Source organism: Pseudophryne corroboree, chromosome 2 (genome assembly GCF_028390025.1).
Source record: "Pseudophryne corroboree isolate aPseCor3 chromosome 2, aPseCor3.hap2, whole genome shotgun sequence".
NCBI classification, from domain to species: Eukaryota; Metazoa; Chordata; class Amphibia; order Anura; family Myobatrachidae; genus Pseudophryne; species Pseudophryne corroboree.
The window spans coordinates 185,678,311-185,694,192 of record NC_086445.1 but is presented as its reverse complement, the minus strand read 5'-3'; the positions used below and the strand labels follow the sequence as shown (position 1 = coordinate 185,694,192).

General features: G+C 46.0%; 1 protein-coding gene across 1 annotated transcript in view; it reads right to left on the bottom strand.

Annotated features, from left to right (window-relative positions):
* The window catches only part of SP1 (Sp1 transcription factor), a 60,318-nt gene that overhangs the window by 17,548 nt on the left and 26,888 nt on the right, over nucleotides 1-15,882 (bottom strand). Inside the window, exons 4-5 of the mRNA XM_063952117.1 lie at nucleotides 5,910-6,078; nucleotides 5,204-5,403 (exon numbers count right to left, since the gene is read on the bottom strand). Of these exons, the coding sequence (XP_063808187.1) occupies nucleotides 5,204-5,403; nucleotides 5,910-6,078 (369 nt within the window). The remainder of the gene's footprint in view (nucleotides 1-5,203; nucleotides 5,404-5,909; nucleotides 6,079-15,882) is intronic.

The window sequence follows — 15,882 nt, the reverse complement described above, 5'->3', positions numbered from 1 at the left end:
ATATTCTGTAATAATGAGCTGCCGTAACCGGCTTCCTAGCTCGTAACATGGTTGGTATAACTGAATCTGGAATGCCCTCTCTTCTTAAGAGGGCGGTCTCAACAGCCACCCCGTCAAACGCAGCCGCGCTAAATCGGGGTAAAGAAACGGACCCTGTTGTAACAGGTCTGGACGTATCGGGAGCGGCCACGGATCGTCTGCGAGTAATCCTCGAAGATCCGAGAACCAAGCTCTCCGAGGCCAATGAGGCGCCACTAGTATGACTGTGAGCGACTCTCTTTTGATCCGTTTTAGCACCAGAGGGAGCAGCGGAAACGGTGGAAACAGATACACAAGACTGTACGGCCACGCGACAGTGAGAGCATCCACCGCGACTGCCTTTGGATCTCTTGTTCTGGACACATACTGGGGCGTTTGATGATTGTGTCGAGATGCCATCAGGTCCACCTGAGGATATCCCCATCGCTGAACCAACATGTGAAACACTTCTGGATTTAATGACCATTCGCCTGGGTGAAAATCCCGACGACTGAGATAATCCGCTTCCCAGTTGTCCACTCCCGGAATGAACACGGCCGACAATATCACCTGGTGGCATTCCGCCCAATTGAGGATTCGAGCTACTTCCCGCATTGCCATGCGGCTTCTCGTTCCTCCTTGTTTGTTGATGTATGCGACCGCCGTCGCATTGTCCGATTGCACTTGGACAGGCTGAGAGCGAATCATGTGCACTGCTTGTCGTAGCGCATTGAAAATTGCGCGGAGTTCTAGAACATTTATCGACAGCAATTTCTCGTGATCCGCCCAGAGACCCTGGAGCTGACAATTTTGAATTACCGCTCCCCAACCTCTGAGACTGGCGTCCGTAGTTAGAATTATCCAATTGCAAACTCCGAACCGTCTTCCTGCGGTTAAATTGTGTTCCTTGAGCCACCATAGCAGAGAAACTCTTGCTATTGGTGACAACCTCACTCTGTGGTGAATCTGCAGATGCGAGCCCGACCACTGGGCAAGCACGTTCAGCTGAAATGGACGAGAGTGAAATCTCCCGAACTGAAGCGCCTCGAAAGCTGCCACCATTGTGCCTAACAGGCGAATGCACAAGTGTACCGACACTGTGCGTGGTTTGAGTACTAATTGTACTAGATGGCGTAGCATTTGTACTTTTTGTTGTGGTAGGTAAATCCTTTGATTGACCGTATCGAGAATCATACCTAGGAACTGAAGGCGTTGAGACGGAATCAGATGTGATTTCTTGAAATTTACAATCCAACCGTGGTGAACCAGTACATTGTAAGTTAGCAGCGCATGTTGGGTAAGTATCTGTTGAGACGGAGCTTTGATGAGCAGATCGTCTAAATACGGAACTATTGTCACTCCCAGGGATCTGAGGTGAGCTATCATCACAGACATTACTTTGGTGAATACCCGAGGCGCTGATGACAGGCCAAACGGCAGAGCCTGAAACTGGTAATGGTTCTGGCGTATTGCAAATCGTAAGAATTTCTGATGAGGCTGCCAAATTGGAATGTGTAAGTACGCATCCTTGAGGTCTAGCGCAATCATAAATTCCTTGGTCTCTAACCCCGCAATCACCGAACGTAGAGACTCCATTTTGAATCTGTAGTAAGTTACGTACTGATTGAGGCCCTTTAAGTTCAATATTGGTCTGACTGAGCCATCCGGCTTCGGGACCACAAATAGACTTGAATAATAACCCTGACCCTGTTGGTGTACAGGGACCGGAATCAACACTGCCGAATCCAGCAAGGACTGAATGGCAATTTGCAAAACTGTCCTCTTGTCGTCCGACAGAGGCAAGCCTGTCTTGAAAAACCGCAGAGGCGGCAGACAGTCGAACTCTATTTTGTAACCTTTTAACACTAAATTGCGAATCCAGCCCTCCGCGGATGTGTGGAACCACGCCCCATGGAACGTCTGAAGGCGTGCTCCCACAATTGGAGAACCGAGATGGGCTGGTAACCCGTCATGCCACTGGCTTGTCGGTAACCTTAGCGTCTTGGCGAGTTGTGTTGGTTTGATGGAAACCACGTCCTCGACCACGTCTAGCAGGCGTGGCTGATCCTCTGCCACGTCCTCGAAAGGGCTGAGGTCTAAAGGATTTGAACGAAGGTCCAGCGTACCTTCTTCTTGGCGCAGGTGGAGGCAATGGTAAGAACACAGACTTACCTCCCGTAGCCTCCTTAATCCATGCGTCCAATTCTGGACCAAACAACTTCTTGCCATCGTAAGGCAACGCCTCTATACTTCGTTTGACCTCTGCCTCCGCTTGATAAGTACGCAGGTAGAGTGCTCTTCGTGCCGTAACTAGCGAAGATGAAATACGAGAAGTGAGCCGACAGACGTCAGTAGACGCTGTACAGAGATACTCTACAGACTCAATCATTTGATTTACCAGAATTATCAGGTTTTCGTCATGTAAAGCAGATTTTAGTTCTGTAAGCCATATTATGAGCGCCTTAGTTACCCAAATGCCAACCAATCCAGGTCTTAGCATCACACCTGCTGCTACATACATGGTTTTTAGCATAGTTTCTATCTTGCGATCTGAAGGATCTTTAAGCGTAGTAGCTGCTGGCACTGGTATGGTTAATTTCTTGGTAAGCTTTGACACTGAAGAATCAACTATTGGTGGATTCTCCCATGTACACGTTACCGAGTCTGGAAAAGGATAACTAGACTTAAATCTGCGAGGTATAGAAAACCGCTTATCTGGATTCTGTCTTGTTTCTACTAACATCTGATTTAGAGAATCCGACAGGAAAACTTACTGGCGTCTTCCGTCGTTTAGTAAATACGACCTGATCATTGGTGAGAGGCTGCTCAGCTTCAGGAAACCTTAGAGACTGCCGTACCGCTCTGATGAGATCATCAATGCCGGAACTGTTAACATCCTCGCCATCTGACTCCACTTCGCCCTCCTCACCCTCATCGTGTTCCGTGAGGTCTGGGATGGAATCGTCAGAATGCAACATAGCAGACACTGGAAAATCATAAGACATATGAAAATTATCCCGTTTGCCCAAAATGGATTTGGACCTTACGCAAGGCTGAGACGCCTCCGGTAGTTCTGGCGGCCTCACCCTAGACTCAGATCTTAACGTTTCTCGCTCCAGACGAGCAGCGGTCATTTCTGTCTGAAATCTCTCCAGTACATTTACTAACATACCCCACGGAGGGTCCGGTGAGGACATTGGTTGTAAAACCGGAGCAGAAATGGTATTATTAACGGAATCCACAAAACATACTGTACATGTGGTAGATGCATCCGGTAACACACTGCCACATACTTTGCAAATATGCTTTTTTGTTTTTGCTGGTGCCTTACTCATTATGGCGACAGACAATACAATACACAAAAAACAGACACCTGCACGACTCGGTAAAATAGCAGTAAGGTGTCTCTGTATATATATCTGGCCAAGTGCAGTACACGTGGCCAGTACTATGAAATGTGATCCGAAATTCCCACTAACACCCCTGTGCCTCCGGTGGTGTAGAGATGTAAGACAGGAACCTTCTGGAATCACAGCAGGAAGACACAGGAAGCATGATTAATGGCTGCCACACGAAGCATGGTTAATGGCTGCCATGGTTAAACATATAATCACAGTTTCATACTGATATTATACACAGTCTCCCTGCCAGCAAAAGCCTCATTATATATTATATATATAAAATGTGCTTAAACATATATCTCTATACCCAGTCTCCCTGGCAGCAAAAGCCTCATTATATATTATATATATAAAATGTGCTTAAACATATATCTCTATACACAGTCTCCCTGGCAGCAAAAGCCTCATTATATATTATATATATAAAATGTGCTTAAACATTATTATTTCTTTACTATAAGCATTGAACAGCCTGCTGCTGTCCTCTACCATTCCTCGCAGCTGCTCCGTAGTGTGCAGTGCGGGACATCGGGTACCTGTTAGAGTAGGCTTATACTGATTACGGCCCCCAGCGATACAAGCGGCGGCCGGAGCCTCGGGAGAAACGGCGGCCTGACGCGGGAAGTAGATGCCCTGTAGCGGCGGCCGTGCTGGCGCGGAGATCCGGAGAGCAGTTTTACCCGGCGGCAGCAGCTGTTCGCTCGGCGGGCGGCGCTGCTACCGCCGCAACTAGCAATAACACCAGCGCCTTCTCCCCTCCTCGGGACGGCAGCGGAAGCTGACCGCCCCGTTCTCCTCACATACCTGCAGTTCCGTAATGAGGCTCCGACGGGGCTTCTTCAACAAGCGCCGGCCAGCCAGTTCAGCAGGATGTGTGGGCTGTGAGGGAGCTCTTTCAGAGAGGCCCGACACGCCCGTGCTGCTATCAGCAGCTGCACTATCCCTGACCCTGCCTTTTGGAAGGGGGAAAGGGATACCAAGTAGTAGAAAAAATAAAAATAAAAATAAAAGAAAAATTTCTTCACATAACCGTGACTTCAGCTATTCAGGTGTTGCCACGTTCAGCACAGAAAAAACACTGGGTAAGTGCTCAGGGATATGGAGGGGTGGAGTGTTACTAAATTTAAATATTCAGTGCTGTTCCTACGGAAGCCCGTCCATATCCCCAAGAGTACTCCAGTGACCCCTAGTGGATGAAAAAGAAAGAGGAGAGAATCTAGGTTATTTTGATGTCTGGAGAACTAAGTTTCCGTGTCGTAGCTGCAACCGGCACCCAGAAAGACCTCCAATTTCACATAACACTGTCAGGGGCCTAATTTCCAAATTCCAAGAAAGTGAGACTGGCTGACAAATCATGGAGTGGTCGTCCAAAAAAATGCTACTGGTCTTTCTGGGTGCCGGTTGTTAAAATCTGCAGCTATGACACAGAAACTTTGTTGTGCCAGGGTCCTGCTAAATACAGTTAATGAGGGGGATCCCATCACTAACAACAAAAAAAGGGATTAGAAACATTGTAGAAAATTGATCAAAGTAGAAACTGCACCACCTACAAAAACACTGACAAAATGCTATCAAAACGTGAATTGTGCACAACTAATACATGTAAAGACGTTCTGTAGTTACTATTCCTTTAATTTAGCCTTTTCTACCAAATTGAGTGAAGAACAGACATAAAACAGGTACGAAAATTCAACTGTTTTGTGAGCGCCAGAACATCATCGGTGCGCATCAGAGCAATTCAATTGAATTCCCCCCAAAGAATGAATGAATTGCCATGAACTCACCAGTGTGGGTACGTTTGTGCCTCTGCAGCTCGTCGCTCCGTGTAAAACGCTTTCCACAGAACACCCAGGTACAGATAAAGGGCCTTTCTCCTGTGTGCCAGCGTAAGTGAGCTCGCAGGTGTGACGTTTTCCCATATACTTTGCCACAGCCAGGGATGTGACAAATATGTTGCTTCTTCTTCCCTGGGTCCCCTGTACTCCTGAGGGGGAAATAAAGGGTTAAACACTGACAATATGCAATAATAGTACAAGATGTCAGCCACTCCTCAGTGAATAAACCACTATTATTTATTATACATCAACATCTGACTGAAAACTCTCTATTTTCACCAGCTTAGAAGTGATTATTTTGTGTCGATATTTATAAACTCTGAAGATAAAAGTGACAGCATAAATTCTAGCTCTATATACCTTGTGCAGGAAAGTGGGCTGGAAACTTGCTTTTCTGAAATTAAACCACTAAATGAAATTAGTTAAACGATAGACTAACATAAGACCTCTGTCAATGCCTACACAATTACACACACTTATCAGCTAGTTTCTATCCACTCACTGAGTTACTGCTAACATGCCTAATGTTAGATCAAAACAACGAACGCAACACTGAAACTTAGCACAATGGCACTGCAGATTGGGATTTCTGCATATGGATTCAGAAACCATCACCAATTATGACAACACAGTTAAACAACGGCTGAATACATACCTTCCTTCGCTATCTTTACAATATGGGCATGTGCAGGCCTCCCTGCGCATTCTCCGTCCAGGTTGCGGCTGTGGGTCTGGGCTGGTTTCGCCCTCCTCCATGGCTGTATGATCCTCATGTAGGCCATCTGCGCCAGTTGCATGAATACTCAAATGACCACTTCCATCTCCTGTATTAAGAGGAAACACATTTTGCAATCAAGTTATCTTGAAGTCACTTTTTCTATATATACTGTTGGTGCACATTGTATTTTAGCAACCAGTGTTCAAATTTGAGAAAACAAATTATTCCTATCAACTTTAATCTCTATGAAACTAACAATCACAGCAGACAACACTGGTCAAAAGTAGACTTTTGTTTTGACTTAACCTTTAGTTTATTTAAATTGTAGCAGAAACAATTACGCTTTTAGTCAAGAGCAATACAAAAAAGTGTCTGGAGGCAAAATACTTGAGCTACACAGAAAGTACAGCACATAACGTTTCCACATATGTAGCAAGAGAAGAAACAACAAGCAGGGCTGAACTAAACTAAAAGGCCAGCAATCAAGTGATCATCACGTAAACACCTGTCATTCTGTATGAATAATACCTCATTCAGACCGCCTGAGGCAGGTCGTACCCGGGAACCTGACGTGGGTGCTTCCAGGTGCGACCCGTCTCAGTTCCCTTTGTCGGGTTGGTGACGTCGCTTGGAGATCACATGATCTCCAAGTGCCGCCCGTCTGCACAGAGAGAACAGGAAACGGGTCGCATCGACCTGGCTCCCGTTCACCCAGCACAACACGTGTTCAACCCTGCTCGCTTGACCAGGATTCTTCCAACTGGGCCCTTTCAGACCGCACAGCAACACGGGTTATGCGCGCTCATGTGCAATAACCTGTGTTAGAAGCTGGGGGTCTGAAAGGGGTATAAGGTAGTGGTGGGGGGATGCTTTTCAATTACCGGCTGTTGGGATCCCAGTGGTCAGGATATAGATGCTGGAATCCAGACAGCCGACAATGCAGTCAGCCAGAAACCCATCGCAACAGGGCTATTCCCACTCGTGGGTGTCCACGACAGCCATAGTGTGGGAATAGACCCTGTGGCGAGTGCAGTGAGCGCTGGTACCGCTGCTGGCATTCTGGCGGGCGGGATGCCCCTGTCAGGATAATGACAGCCAGCATCCTGTCCACCGGTCATCCATACCGAACCCAGAGGTGGGCAGATTAGAATGATCAAATGTTCTATTAATACATTTTATTAAACATTTCTATAGCCTATCAATGTAATTTGTTCAAAATTACCACACCTAGGTACAGAGGACTGCAAAACCAGTCTGAAAATAAACTGCAGAACACAACTGTTCTGGGAAGAACCATGAAACCGAATGCTAAAAACACATTATTATTAAATCTAGCATACAGTTTTTGCATATGGAATAAAATCCAAATATTTGCTGAATTAAAATAGTAAGTAAAGTATGTGTAACACTATTACACAATGGTGGATTTTCTCAATACAATGAGGCAAAACAAGCACCAGCAGCAAAGTAGCTTTGACGTTTGAAATTTGTGAGTTTTTACAGATTTTAATGTCTTTATAGTACTAGTCCGGTGACATTTCTAATTCAGGGTCATATAATAAAATACAATTTATCTGTGGTGTACATAAATAGGCTACATAACGTCTCACATAGCGTTATTAATAAGCTCTCTCAATCTTAAATATGTCCCCAATTTAACAGTATTTTATGTTATTTGTGGAAACTATTACTTTGTAAGTCTTAATTACTTTTTAGAAGCTAATGGCATAGTTTAGTAGTATATTAAAGTCGGCTAACTGTAAGCACTATGAAGATAAACATTGTGCAATGGCGTCCCTTCAGTATACAGAACCAGTAAAACCAGTGCTGCTGCTGCTAGAACACAACAAGGAAAATCTATGGGGTGACTACAGCGGGGCAGCTGAAAGCACTGTAAAGTGTTATTACACTTAAAAGGTAAGATAATCCAATACGGAAAGAAATTTCTGGTATCCATTTAATCATTTTTGGAGGATTTTGCAGTCTGCGACTTATATTTTTATTTGCGCCTTTTAGGATGAAATAGAGCTATAAAATTTGTATTTCTTGAAAGAAAAATAATTGCCTGTTGTATGATTTTTAAGTTAGGATATTAAGATCTGTTCTGGGACAGCAACATACATTTACATGAGTTTTGAATGATTCCCTTTACAAAAGTATTAGGAGACTAAAGAAAACGCTTCACTCAACTTTACTTCATCTGAAATGAATACATAGATGTGACCAAGGAACAAAGTCATGATTTTTATATGGATAATTCAGATCAAGATCTATAGATGTGACCTCATACACCCAACGGCCCGAGAGGCTTGGTGCGACTGAAACTCAGACAGAAGTAGCGCACTTTATCACTAAATATTGCATCTTAGTCGCATTGTAGCAACATACAAAGCCGCTCAGAGTACCAGAGGCGTAGGCTGAGACATCGGTCATAAAAGAATTGGTACATAGAAACAATAAGATTTTAAACCTACCGGTAAATCTTTTTCTCGTAGTCCGTAGAGGATGCTGGGGACTCCGTAAGGACCATGGGGATAGACGGGCTCCGCAGGAGACATGGGCACTTTAAGAAAGACTTTAGATCTTGTGTGCACTGGCTCCTCCCTCTATGCCCCTCCTCCAGACCTCAGTTAGAGAAACTGTGCCCAGAGGAGACGGACAGTAGAGGAAAGGATCTTTGTTAATCCAAGGGCAAGATTCATACCAGCCACACCAATCACACCGTATAACTTGTGATATACTATCCAGTTAACAGTATGAAAACGACATAGCATCAGTCCAAGACCGATGAGACTATAACATAACCCTTATTTAAGCAATAACTATATACAAGTATAACATAACCCTTATTTAAGCAATAACTATATACAAGTTTTGCAGAAGTAGTCCGCACTTGGGACGGGCCCCAGCATCCTCTACGGACTACGAGAAAAATATTTACCGGTAGGTTTAAAATCTTATTTTCTCTTACGTCCTAGAGGATGCTGGGGACTCCGTAAGAACCATGGGGATTATACCAAAGCTCCCAAACGGACGGGAGAGTGCGGATGACTCTGCAGCACCGATTGAGCAAACAGGAGGTCCTCCTCAGCCAGGGTATCAAACTTATAGAACCTTGCAAAGGAGTTTGAACCCGACCAAGTAGTAGCTTGGCACAGCTGTAGCGCCGAGACCCCTCTGGCAGCCGCCCAAGAAGAGCCCACCTTCCTAGTGGAATGGGCCTTGACCGATTTAGGTAACGGCAATCCCGCCGTAGAATGCGCCTGCTGAATCGTGTTACAGATCCAGCGAGCAATAGTCTACTTTGAAGCAGATGCGCCAATCTTGTTGGTTGCATACATGACAAACAGTGCTTCTGTTTTTCTGACTGTAGCCGATCTGGCCACGTAAATTTTCAAAGCCCTGACCACATCAAGGGACTCGGGATCCTCCAAGTCACGCGTAGCAACAGGCACCACAATAGTTCATATGAAAAGATGAAACCACTTTTGGCAGGAATTGAGGACGGGTCCGCAATTCCGCTCTATCCATATGGAAAACCAGATAGGGGCTTTTATGTGATAAAGCAGCTAATTCCGACATTCGCCTAGCCGAAGCCAAGGCTAATAACATGACCACCTTCCAAGTGAGATTTTTCAACTCCACCGTTTTAAATGGTTCAAACCAGTGTGACTTAATGAAACTTAACACCACGTTAAGGTCCCAAGGCGTCACCGGAGGTACAAAAGGAGGCTGAATATGCAGTACTCCCTTCACAAAAGTTTGTACTTCAGGGAGAGAGGCCAATTCCTTTTGAAAGAAAATGGATAAGGCCGAAATCTGAACCTTAATAGATCCTAATTTTAGGCCGAAATTCACTCCAGTTTGCAGGAAGTGAAGGAAACGGCCCAGATGGAATTCTTCCGTAGGAGCATTCCTGGCCTCACACCAAGAAACATATTTTCGCCATATACGGTGATAATGTTTAGATGTCATGTCCTTCCTAGCCTTTATTAGCGTAGGAATGACCTCATCCGGAATACCCCTATCCGCTAGGTTCCGGCGTTCAACCGCCATGCCGTCCAACGCAGCCGCGGTAAGTCTTGGAATAGACATGGCCCCTGTTGCAACAGGTCCTGTCTTAGAGGAAGAGGCCAAGGATCTTCTGTGAGCATTTCCTGCAGATCCGGATACCAGGTCCTTCGTGGTGTCAAAGTCGAAAAATATCATGCTTCACATTGCCATATACTAACCCCATGCACATGCCCGCTGCTCGTGCATTCAGTCTGCCGTACGTGCACGTCCGCAAATTGCGTACACTCGCTCCGGCGATTACGCGCGGTATATGCGTATTTACGGTAGAGTTTATGAGCTTGTAGCGGGCGACTCGTATATAGCATAGTTAACCTTTATAGTGTGTCTTGTAGATATTAATCCCCTTAATAATGTCTGCAAGTATGTTTAGTGTAAATGGTTCGTGGACATAGGGATTCCTCTTTGCATGATACGAAGGGTCTGACAAAGGTTGAACGGTGGTGTCTAGTACCTAACTGAAGAGTATTTTATTAGAAACATTCCGGTGTTGGTTAGGAAGAGATTAGTCGCTCCTGCGTATAGTTATGTTTAAAAGAAGTTTATGGACATTTACAGTATTTGCCGTTTTATTACACATGTGGTGGGAGTCCTGAGGATGCCTCCCACCTGAGCAGTTGGACACCCCCCCCCCCCCACCCCCCCGTACGAACCCACCTATGACCTTTTGTTATAATGCAGAGACAAATTCCTGTGTCCAATAAACAATGAGATTGTAGGGCCCTTTGTAGTGTACAGTATGCTGTGTATATAAAGATCCCCATAGCCAGACCAGCTCTCACTTCTCTCCACAAGGTTTTCCCCGTGATGACTGAGCTGGTTCCCAGATAGCGCATGCGATTCATTCCCAAGTGTGTAAGTTTTCTCTGTGGCCATTTCATTACTCTGTGTGTATGCAATTCGTTCTCATCTTGTTATCCTTTAAGTGTTTGCCATTTTATTCTCTTTGTGTTTATTATATGTATCTGTGTTACGATCGTTCGCTATTGTGTATATTTCTATTTAGTTATTATGTTTAGTTATTAATGTTAGGTTTGTAGTGTATAAGCTGTAATCTGTATTCTTTACCCTTTTACTTACTAAAAATCATCTGGTAAGGTGTTGGAACCTTAACAAGTGTTTGTGTGATTCACCATGTAAGTGCTAAGGGTTTCAGGGCATCTCAATTGCTCAAACAGCTTGCATACTCACAAAGGTTCAGTGTTACACCATTATAGTACCACGGTATTAAGGTTTACAGTGTAAGCATATTCTGTGTTTAAAGTTTATAAAGGTTACTGTCTGTGTGTACGCTCGCTGTGTGTATTCCGTACACCCAGCGCAGCGTGTGTACGTAACTTGCGTACCACGTGTGAAGTCTTTGTACGCAAATAGCGTACGAAGTGCGTAGCACGTGCACGTGGTTTAGCGGCCATTACGGCTACACGGTATTAGTAAATAGCTTATGTTAAAAGGTAGATAACTATCAGTGGCCAATCTAGAACAATGAGGATTGTTCTCACTCCTCTCCCTCCTAACATTCTCAACACCTTGGGTATGAGAGGAAGAGGGGGAAATAACTGGGAAATGACTGGAACACCCACGGTGTCACTAGGGCATCTACAGCTACTGCCTGAGGGTCTCTTGACCTGGTGCAATACCTCTGTAGCTTATTGTTGAGGCGGGACGCCATCATGTCTATCTGTGGCAGTTCCCACTGACTTGCAATCTGTGCGAAGGCTTCCTAAAGAAGTCCTCTCTTGGATGCAGGTCGTGTTTGCTGAGGAAGTCTGCTTCTCAGTTGTCCACTCCCGGAATGAACTGCTGAAAATGCGCTTACATGATTTTCCGCCCAGCGGAGAATCCTGGTGGCTTCTGCCATTTCCACTCTGCTCTTTGTGCCGCCTTGGCGGTTTACATGAGCCACTGCGGTGATGTTGTCTGACTGGATCAGAACCGGTAGGTCGCGAAGCAATGTTTCCGCTTGCCGAAGGGCGTTGTATATGGCCCTCAGCTCCAGGATGTTGATTTGATTACAAGTTTTTTGACTTGACCCAAAGACCTTGGAAGTTTCTTCCCCGAGTGACTGCTCCCCCACCTCGGCGGCTCGCGTCCGTGGCTACCAGAATCCAGTCCTGGATGGCGAACCTGCGACCCTGCAGACGGTGAGCACTCTGCAGCCACCATAGGAGAGACACCCTGGCCCTAGGGGACAGGGTGATTAACTGATGCATCTGTAGATGTGATACGGACCACTTGTCCCGTAGATCCCATTGGAAAGTCCTCGCATGGAACCTGCCGGAGGGAATGGCCCCGTAAGATGCCACCATCTTTCCAAGGACCAGAGTGCAGTGATGAATTGACACCTGTTTCGGGATATTGAGAATCCAGCAGAGTTGCTGTGACACCTTCAGAGGAAGTGACACGCTGTTCAACAACTGCTCTTTAGATCTCGCCCTTATTAGGAGATCGTCCAAGTATGGGATAATTGTGACTCCTTGCTTGCGTAGGAGCACCATCATTTCCGCCAATTACCCTGAAATTGGTAATGACAATACTGTACCGTAATTCTCAGGTACGCCTGATGGGGTGGATAAATGGGAACATGAAGGTATGTAGCCTTTATGTCTAGATACACCATAAAATACCCCCACCCCCCCCCCCCTCTAGGCTGGCGATCGCTCTGAGCGATTCCACCTTGCCTTTGAACCTTTTCAAGTATAGGTTCAGAGATTTTAATTTTAAAATAGGTCTGACCGAACCGTCCGGATTCGGGACTACAGCCAAGGTTGAGTAATATCCCCTTCCTTGTTGAAGGAGGGGAATCTTGAGCACCACCTGTTGGAGATACAATGTGCGAATTGTATTTAATATTATCTCCCTTTCTGGCGGAGAAGCCGGTAGGGCCGATAAGGAAAACCGGCGAGGAGGCACCTTTCGAATTCCAGCTTGTAACCCTGAGAAACAATTTCTATTGCCCAGGGATCCACCTGTGAGTGAACTCAGATGTGGCTGAAGAGTCGAAGACGTGCTCCCACTGGGGCGGACTCCCTTAGCGGAGCCCCAGCGTCATGCGGTGGATTTAGTAGAGGCCGGGGAGGACTTCTGTTCCTGGGAACTAGCTGTGCCCTGCGCCCTTACCTCTGGTAAGAAAGGACGCTTCTCATACTTTCTTGTTTTTCTGCGACCGAAAGGACTGCATTTGATAATGTCGTGCTTTCTTAGGCTGTGAGGGAATATAAGGCAAAAGATCAGATTTACCAGCTATAGCTGTGGAGACCAGGTCCGAGAGCCCTCCTCCACACAATTCCTCACCCTTGTAAGGTAAAACCTCCATATGCCTCTTTTAGTCGGCATCACCTGTCCATTGCATGTTCCACAGGACACATCTAGCAGAAATCAACATAGCGTTGACTCTAGAACCCAGTAGACCAATGTCTCTTTGAGCATGTCTTATACATAAGACAGCATCTTTTATATATCCTAGGGTCAATAACATGGTATTCCTTATCTAGGGTTTCAATCTCTGCTGATAAGGTATCTGTCCACGCTGCTACAGCGCTATAAACCCCTGCAGACACAATCGCCGGTCTGAGTAGTGTACCAGAATGTGTGTAAATGGACTTCAAAGTACTTTTCTGCATGCTATCTGCAGGATCCCTGAGGGTAGCTGTATCTTGGTATGTCAGCGCTACCTTTTGGGTAAACGTGTCAACGCCTTGTCCACCCTAGGGCAGGATTCCCATCGTATCCTAGCACTAGCAGGGAAAGGATACGCCATGAGAATTCTTTTGGGAAACTGCAGTTTCTTATCTGGAGATTCCCGCTCTTTTGCACACAATTCATTTGGTTCATGAGAGGGGGGAAATGTTCTCAGCTTTCTTCCCCTTAAACATGTGCACCCTCGTGTCAGGGACAGATGGGTCATCAGTGATATGCAAAACATCTTTTATTACAATAATCATATATTGAATACTTTTCTGCCAGTTTTGGCTGTAACTTTGCATCATCGTAGTCGACACTGGAGTCAGACTCCGTATCGGTATCAGTGTATTATTTTGGATAGTGGGCGTTTTGAGACTCTGAAGGTCCCTGCGACATAGGGACAGACATGGGTAGATTCCCTGTCTGTTCTCTAATCTTTTGTGCAATAAATTTACCTCAGCACTTAATTCCACATATCCAGTCAGGTGTCTGCGTTGTCGACGGAGACACCACACACACACACATTTGCTCCATCTCCTCCTTAGAAGAGCCTTTTACCAGACATGTCGACACACACGTACCAACACACCACACACTCAGGGAATCCTCTTATCTGAAGACAGTTCCCCCACAAGGCCCTTTGGAGAGACAGAGAGAGAGTATGCCAGCGCACACCCAGCGCTAATACCCCAGGAAAAACACACAATGTGTTTACCCAGTAGCGGTGCAATACTATTTGCTGCCAATTATGTGCCCACCACTCCCCCCCCCCCCCCCCCTCTTCTCTGAAACCCCCTTTCACCGTGGATAAGCAGGGGAGAGTCCGAGGAGCTTCCTCTCAGCTGTGCTGTGGAGAAAATGGCGCTGGTGAGTGTTGAGGGAGAAGCCCCGCCCCATCGGCGGCAGACTTATGTCCCGCTTAAATATAATAAAAACTGGCGGGGGCTCTTTATATATACAGTGCCTAGCTGTATATATATCTCTTTTGCCAGAAATGAGGTTTATATTGCTGCCCAGGGCGCAGGGGCACCCTTACAGTGACTGCCTTGTGTGAGGTGTGTGGGTGCAATGGTGCACAGCTGCACTGTTGTGCGTTACCTCAGTGAAGATCATGAAGTCTTCTGCCGCCTCTGAAGTCTTCTTTTCTTCTCATACTCACCCGGCTTCTATCTTCCGGCTCTGTGAGGACGACGGCGGTGCGGCTCTGGGACGAACTCCAGGGTGAGACTTGTGTTCTGACTCCCTCTGGAGCCAATGGTGTCCAGTAGCCTAAGAAGCAGAGCCTTGAAACTCACAGAAGTAGGTCTGCTTCTCTCTCCTCAGTCCCTCGATGCAGAGAGTCTGTTGCCAGCAGGCTCCCTGAAAATAAAAAACCTAACAAATACTTTGTCAGAAAGCTCAGGAGAGCTCTCTGAAAAGCACCCAGTCTCCACTGGGCATAGTATCAAACTGAGGTCTGGAGGAGGAGCATAGAGGGAGGAGCCAGTGCACACCAGATCTAAAGTCTTTCTTAAAGTGCCCATGTCTCCTGCGGAGCCCGTCTAACCCCATGGTCCTTACGGAGTCCCTAGCATCCTCTAGGACGTAAGAGAAATAGAATTTGACGGCAGATAAGAACCACTTGTCCCATCTAGTCTGCCCCTTTTTTTTGTATCCTTTAGGCCAGGCATGTCCAAACTGTGGCCCTCCAGCTGTTGAGAAACTACACATCCCAGCATGCCCTGACACAGCTTTAGCATTCTCTGACAGCAAAACTGTGTCAGGGCATGCTGGGATATGTAGTTTCACAACAGCTGGAGGGCCGCAGTTTGGACATGCCTGCTTTAGGCAATCTCAACCCTTTTTGAACCTTAATTCTTTGTAAGGATATTCATATGCCTATCCCAAGCATGTTTAAATTGCTCTACAGTCTTAGCCTCTACCACCTCTGATGGGAGACTATTCCACTTATCCACTACCCTATCTATGAAGTAATTTTTCCTTAAATTTCCCCTGAACCTCCCCCCCTCCAGTCTCAGTGTATGTCCCCGAGTTCTAATATTTCTCTTCCGTTGAAGAAGGTTTCCCTCCTGAACTTTGTTAAGACCTTTGATATATTTGAAAGTTTCTATCATGTCCCCCCTTATCCCTTCTCTCCTCCAAACTATACGTTAAG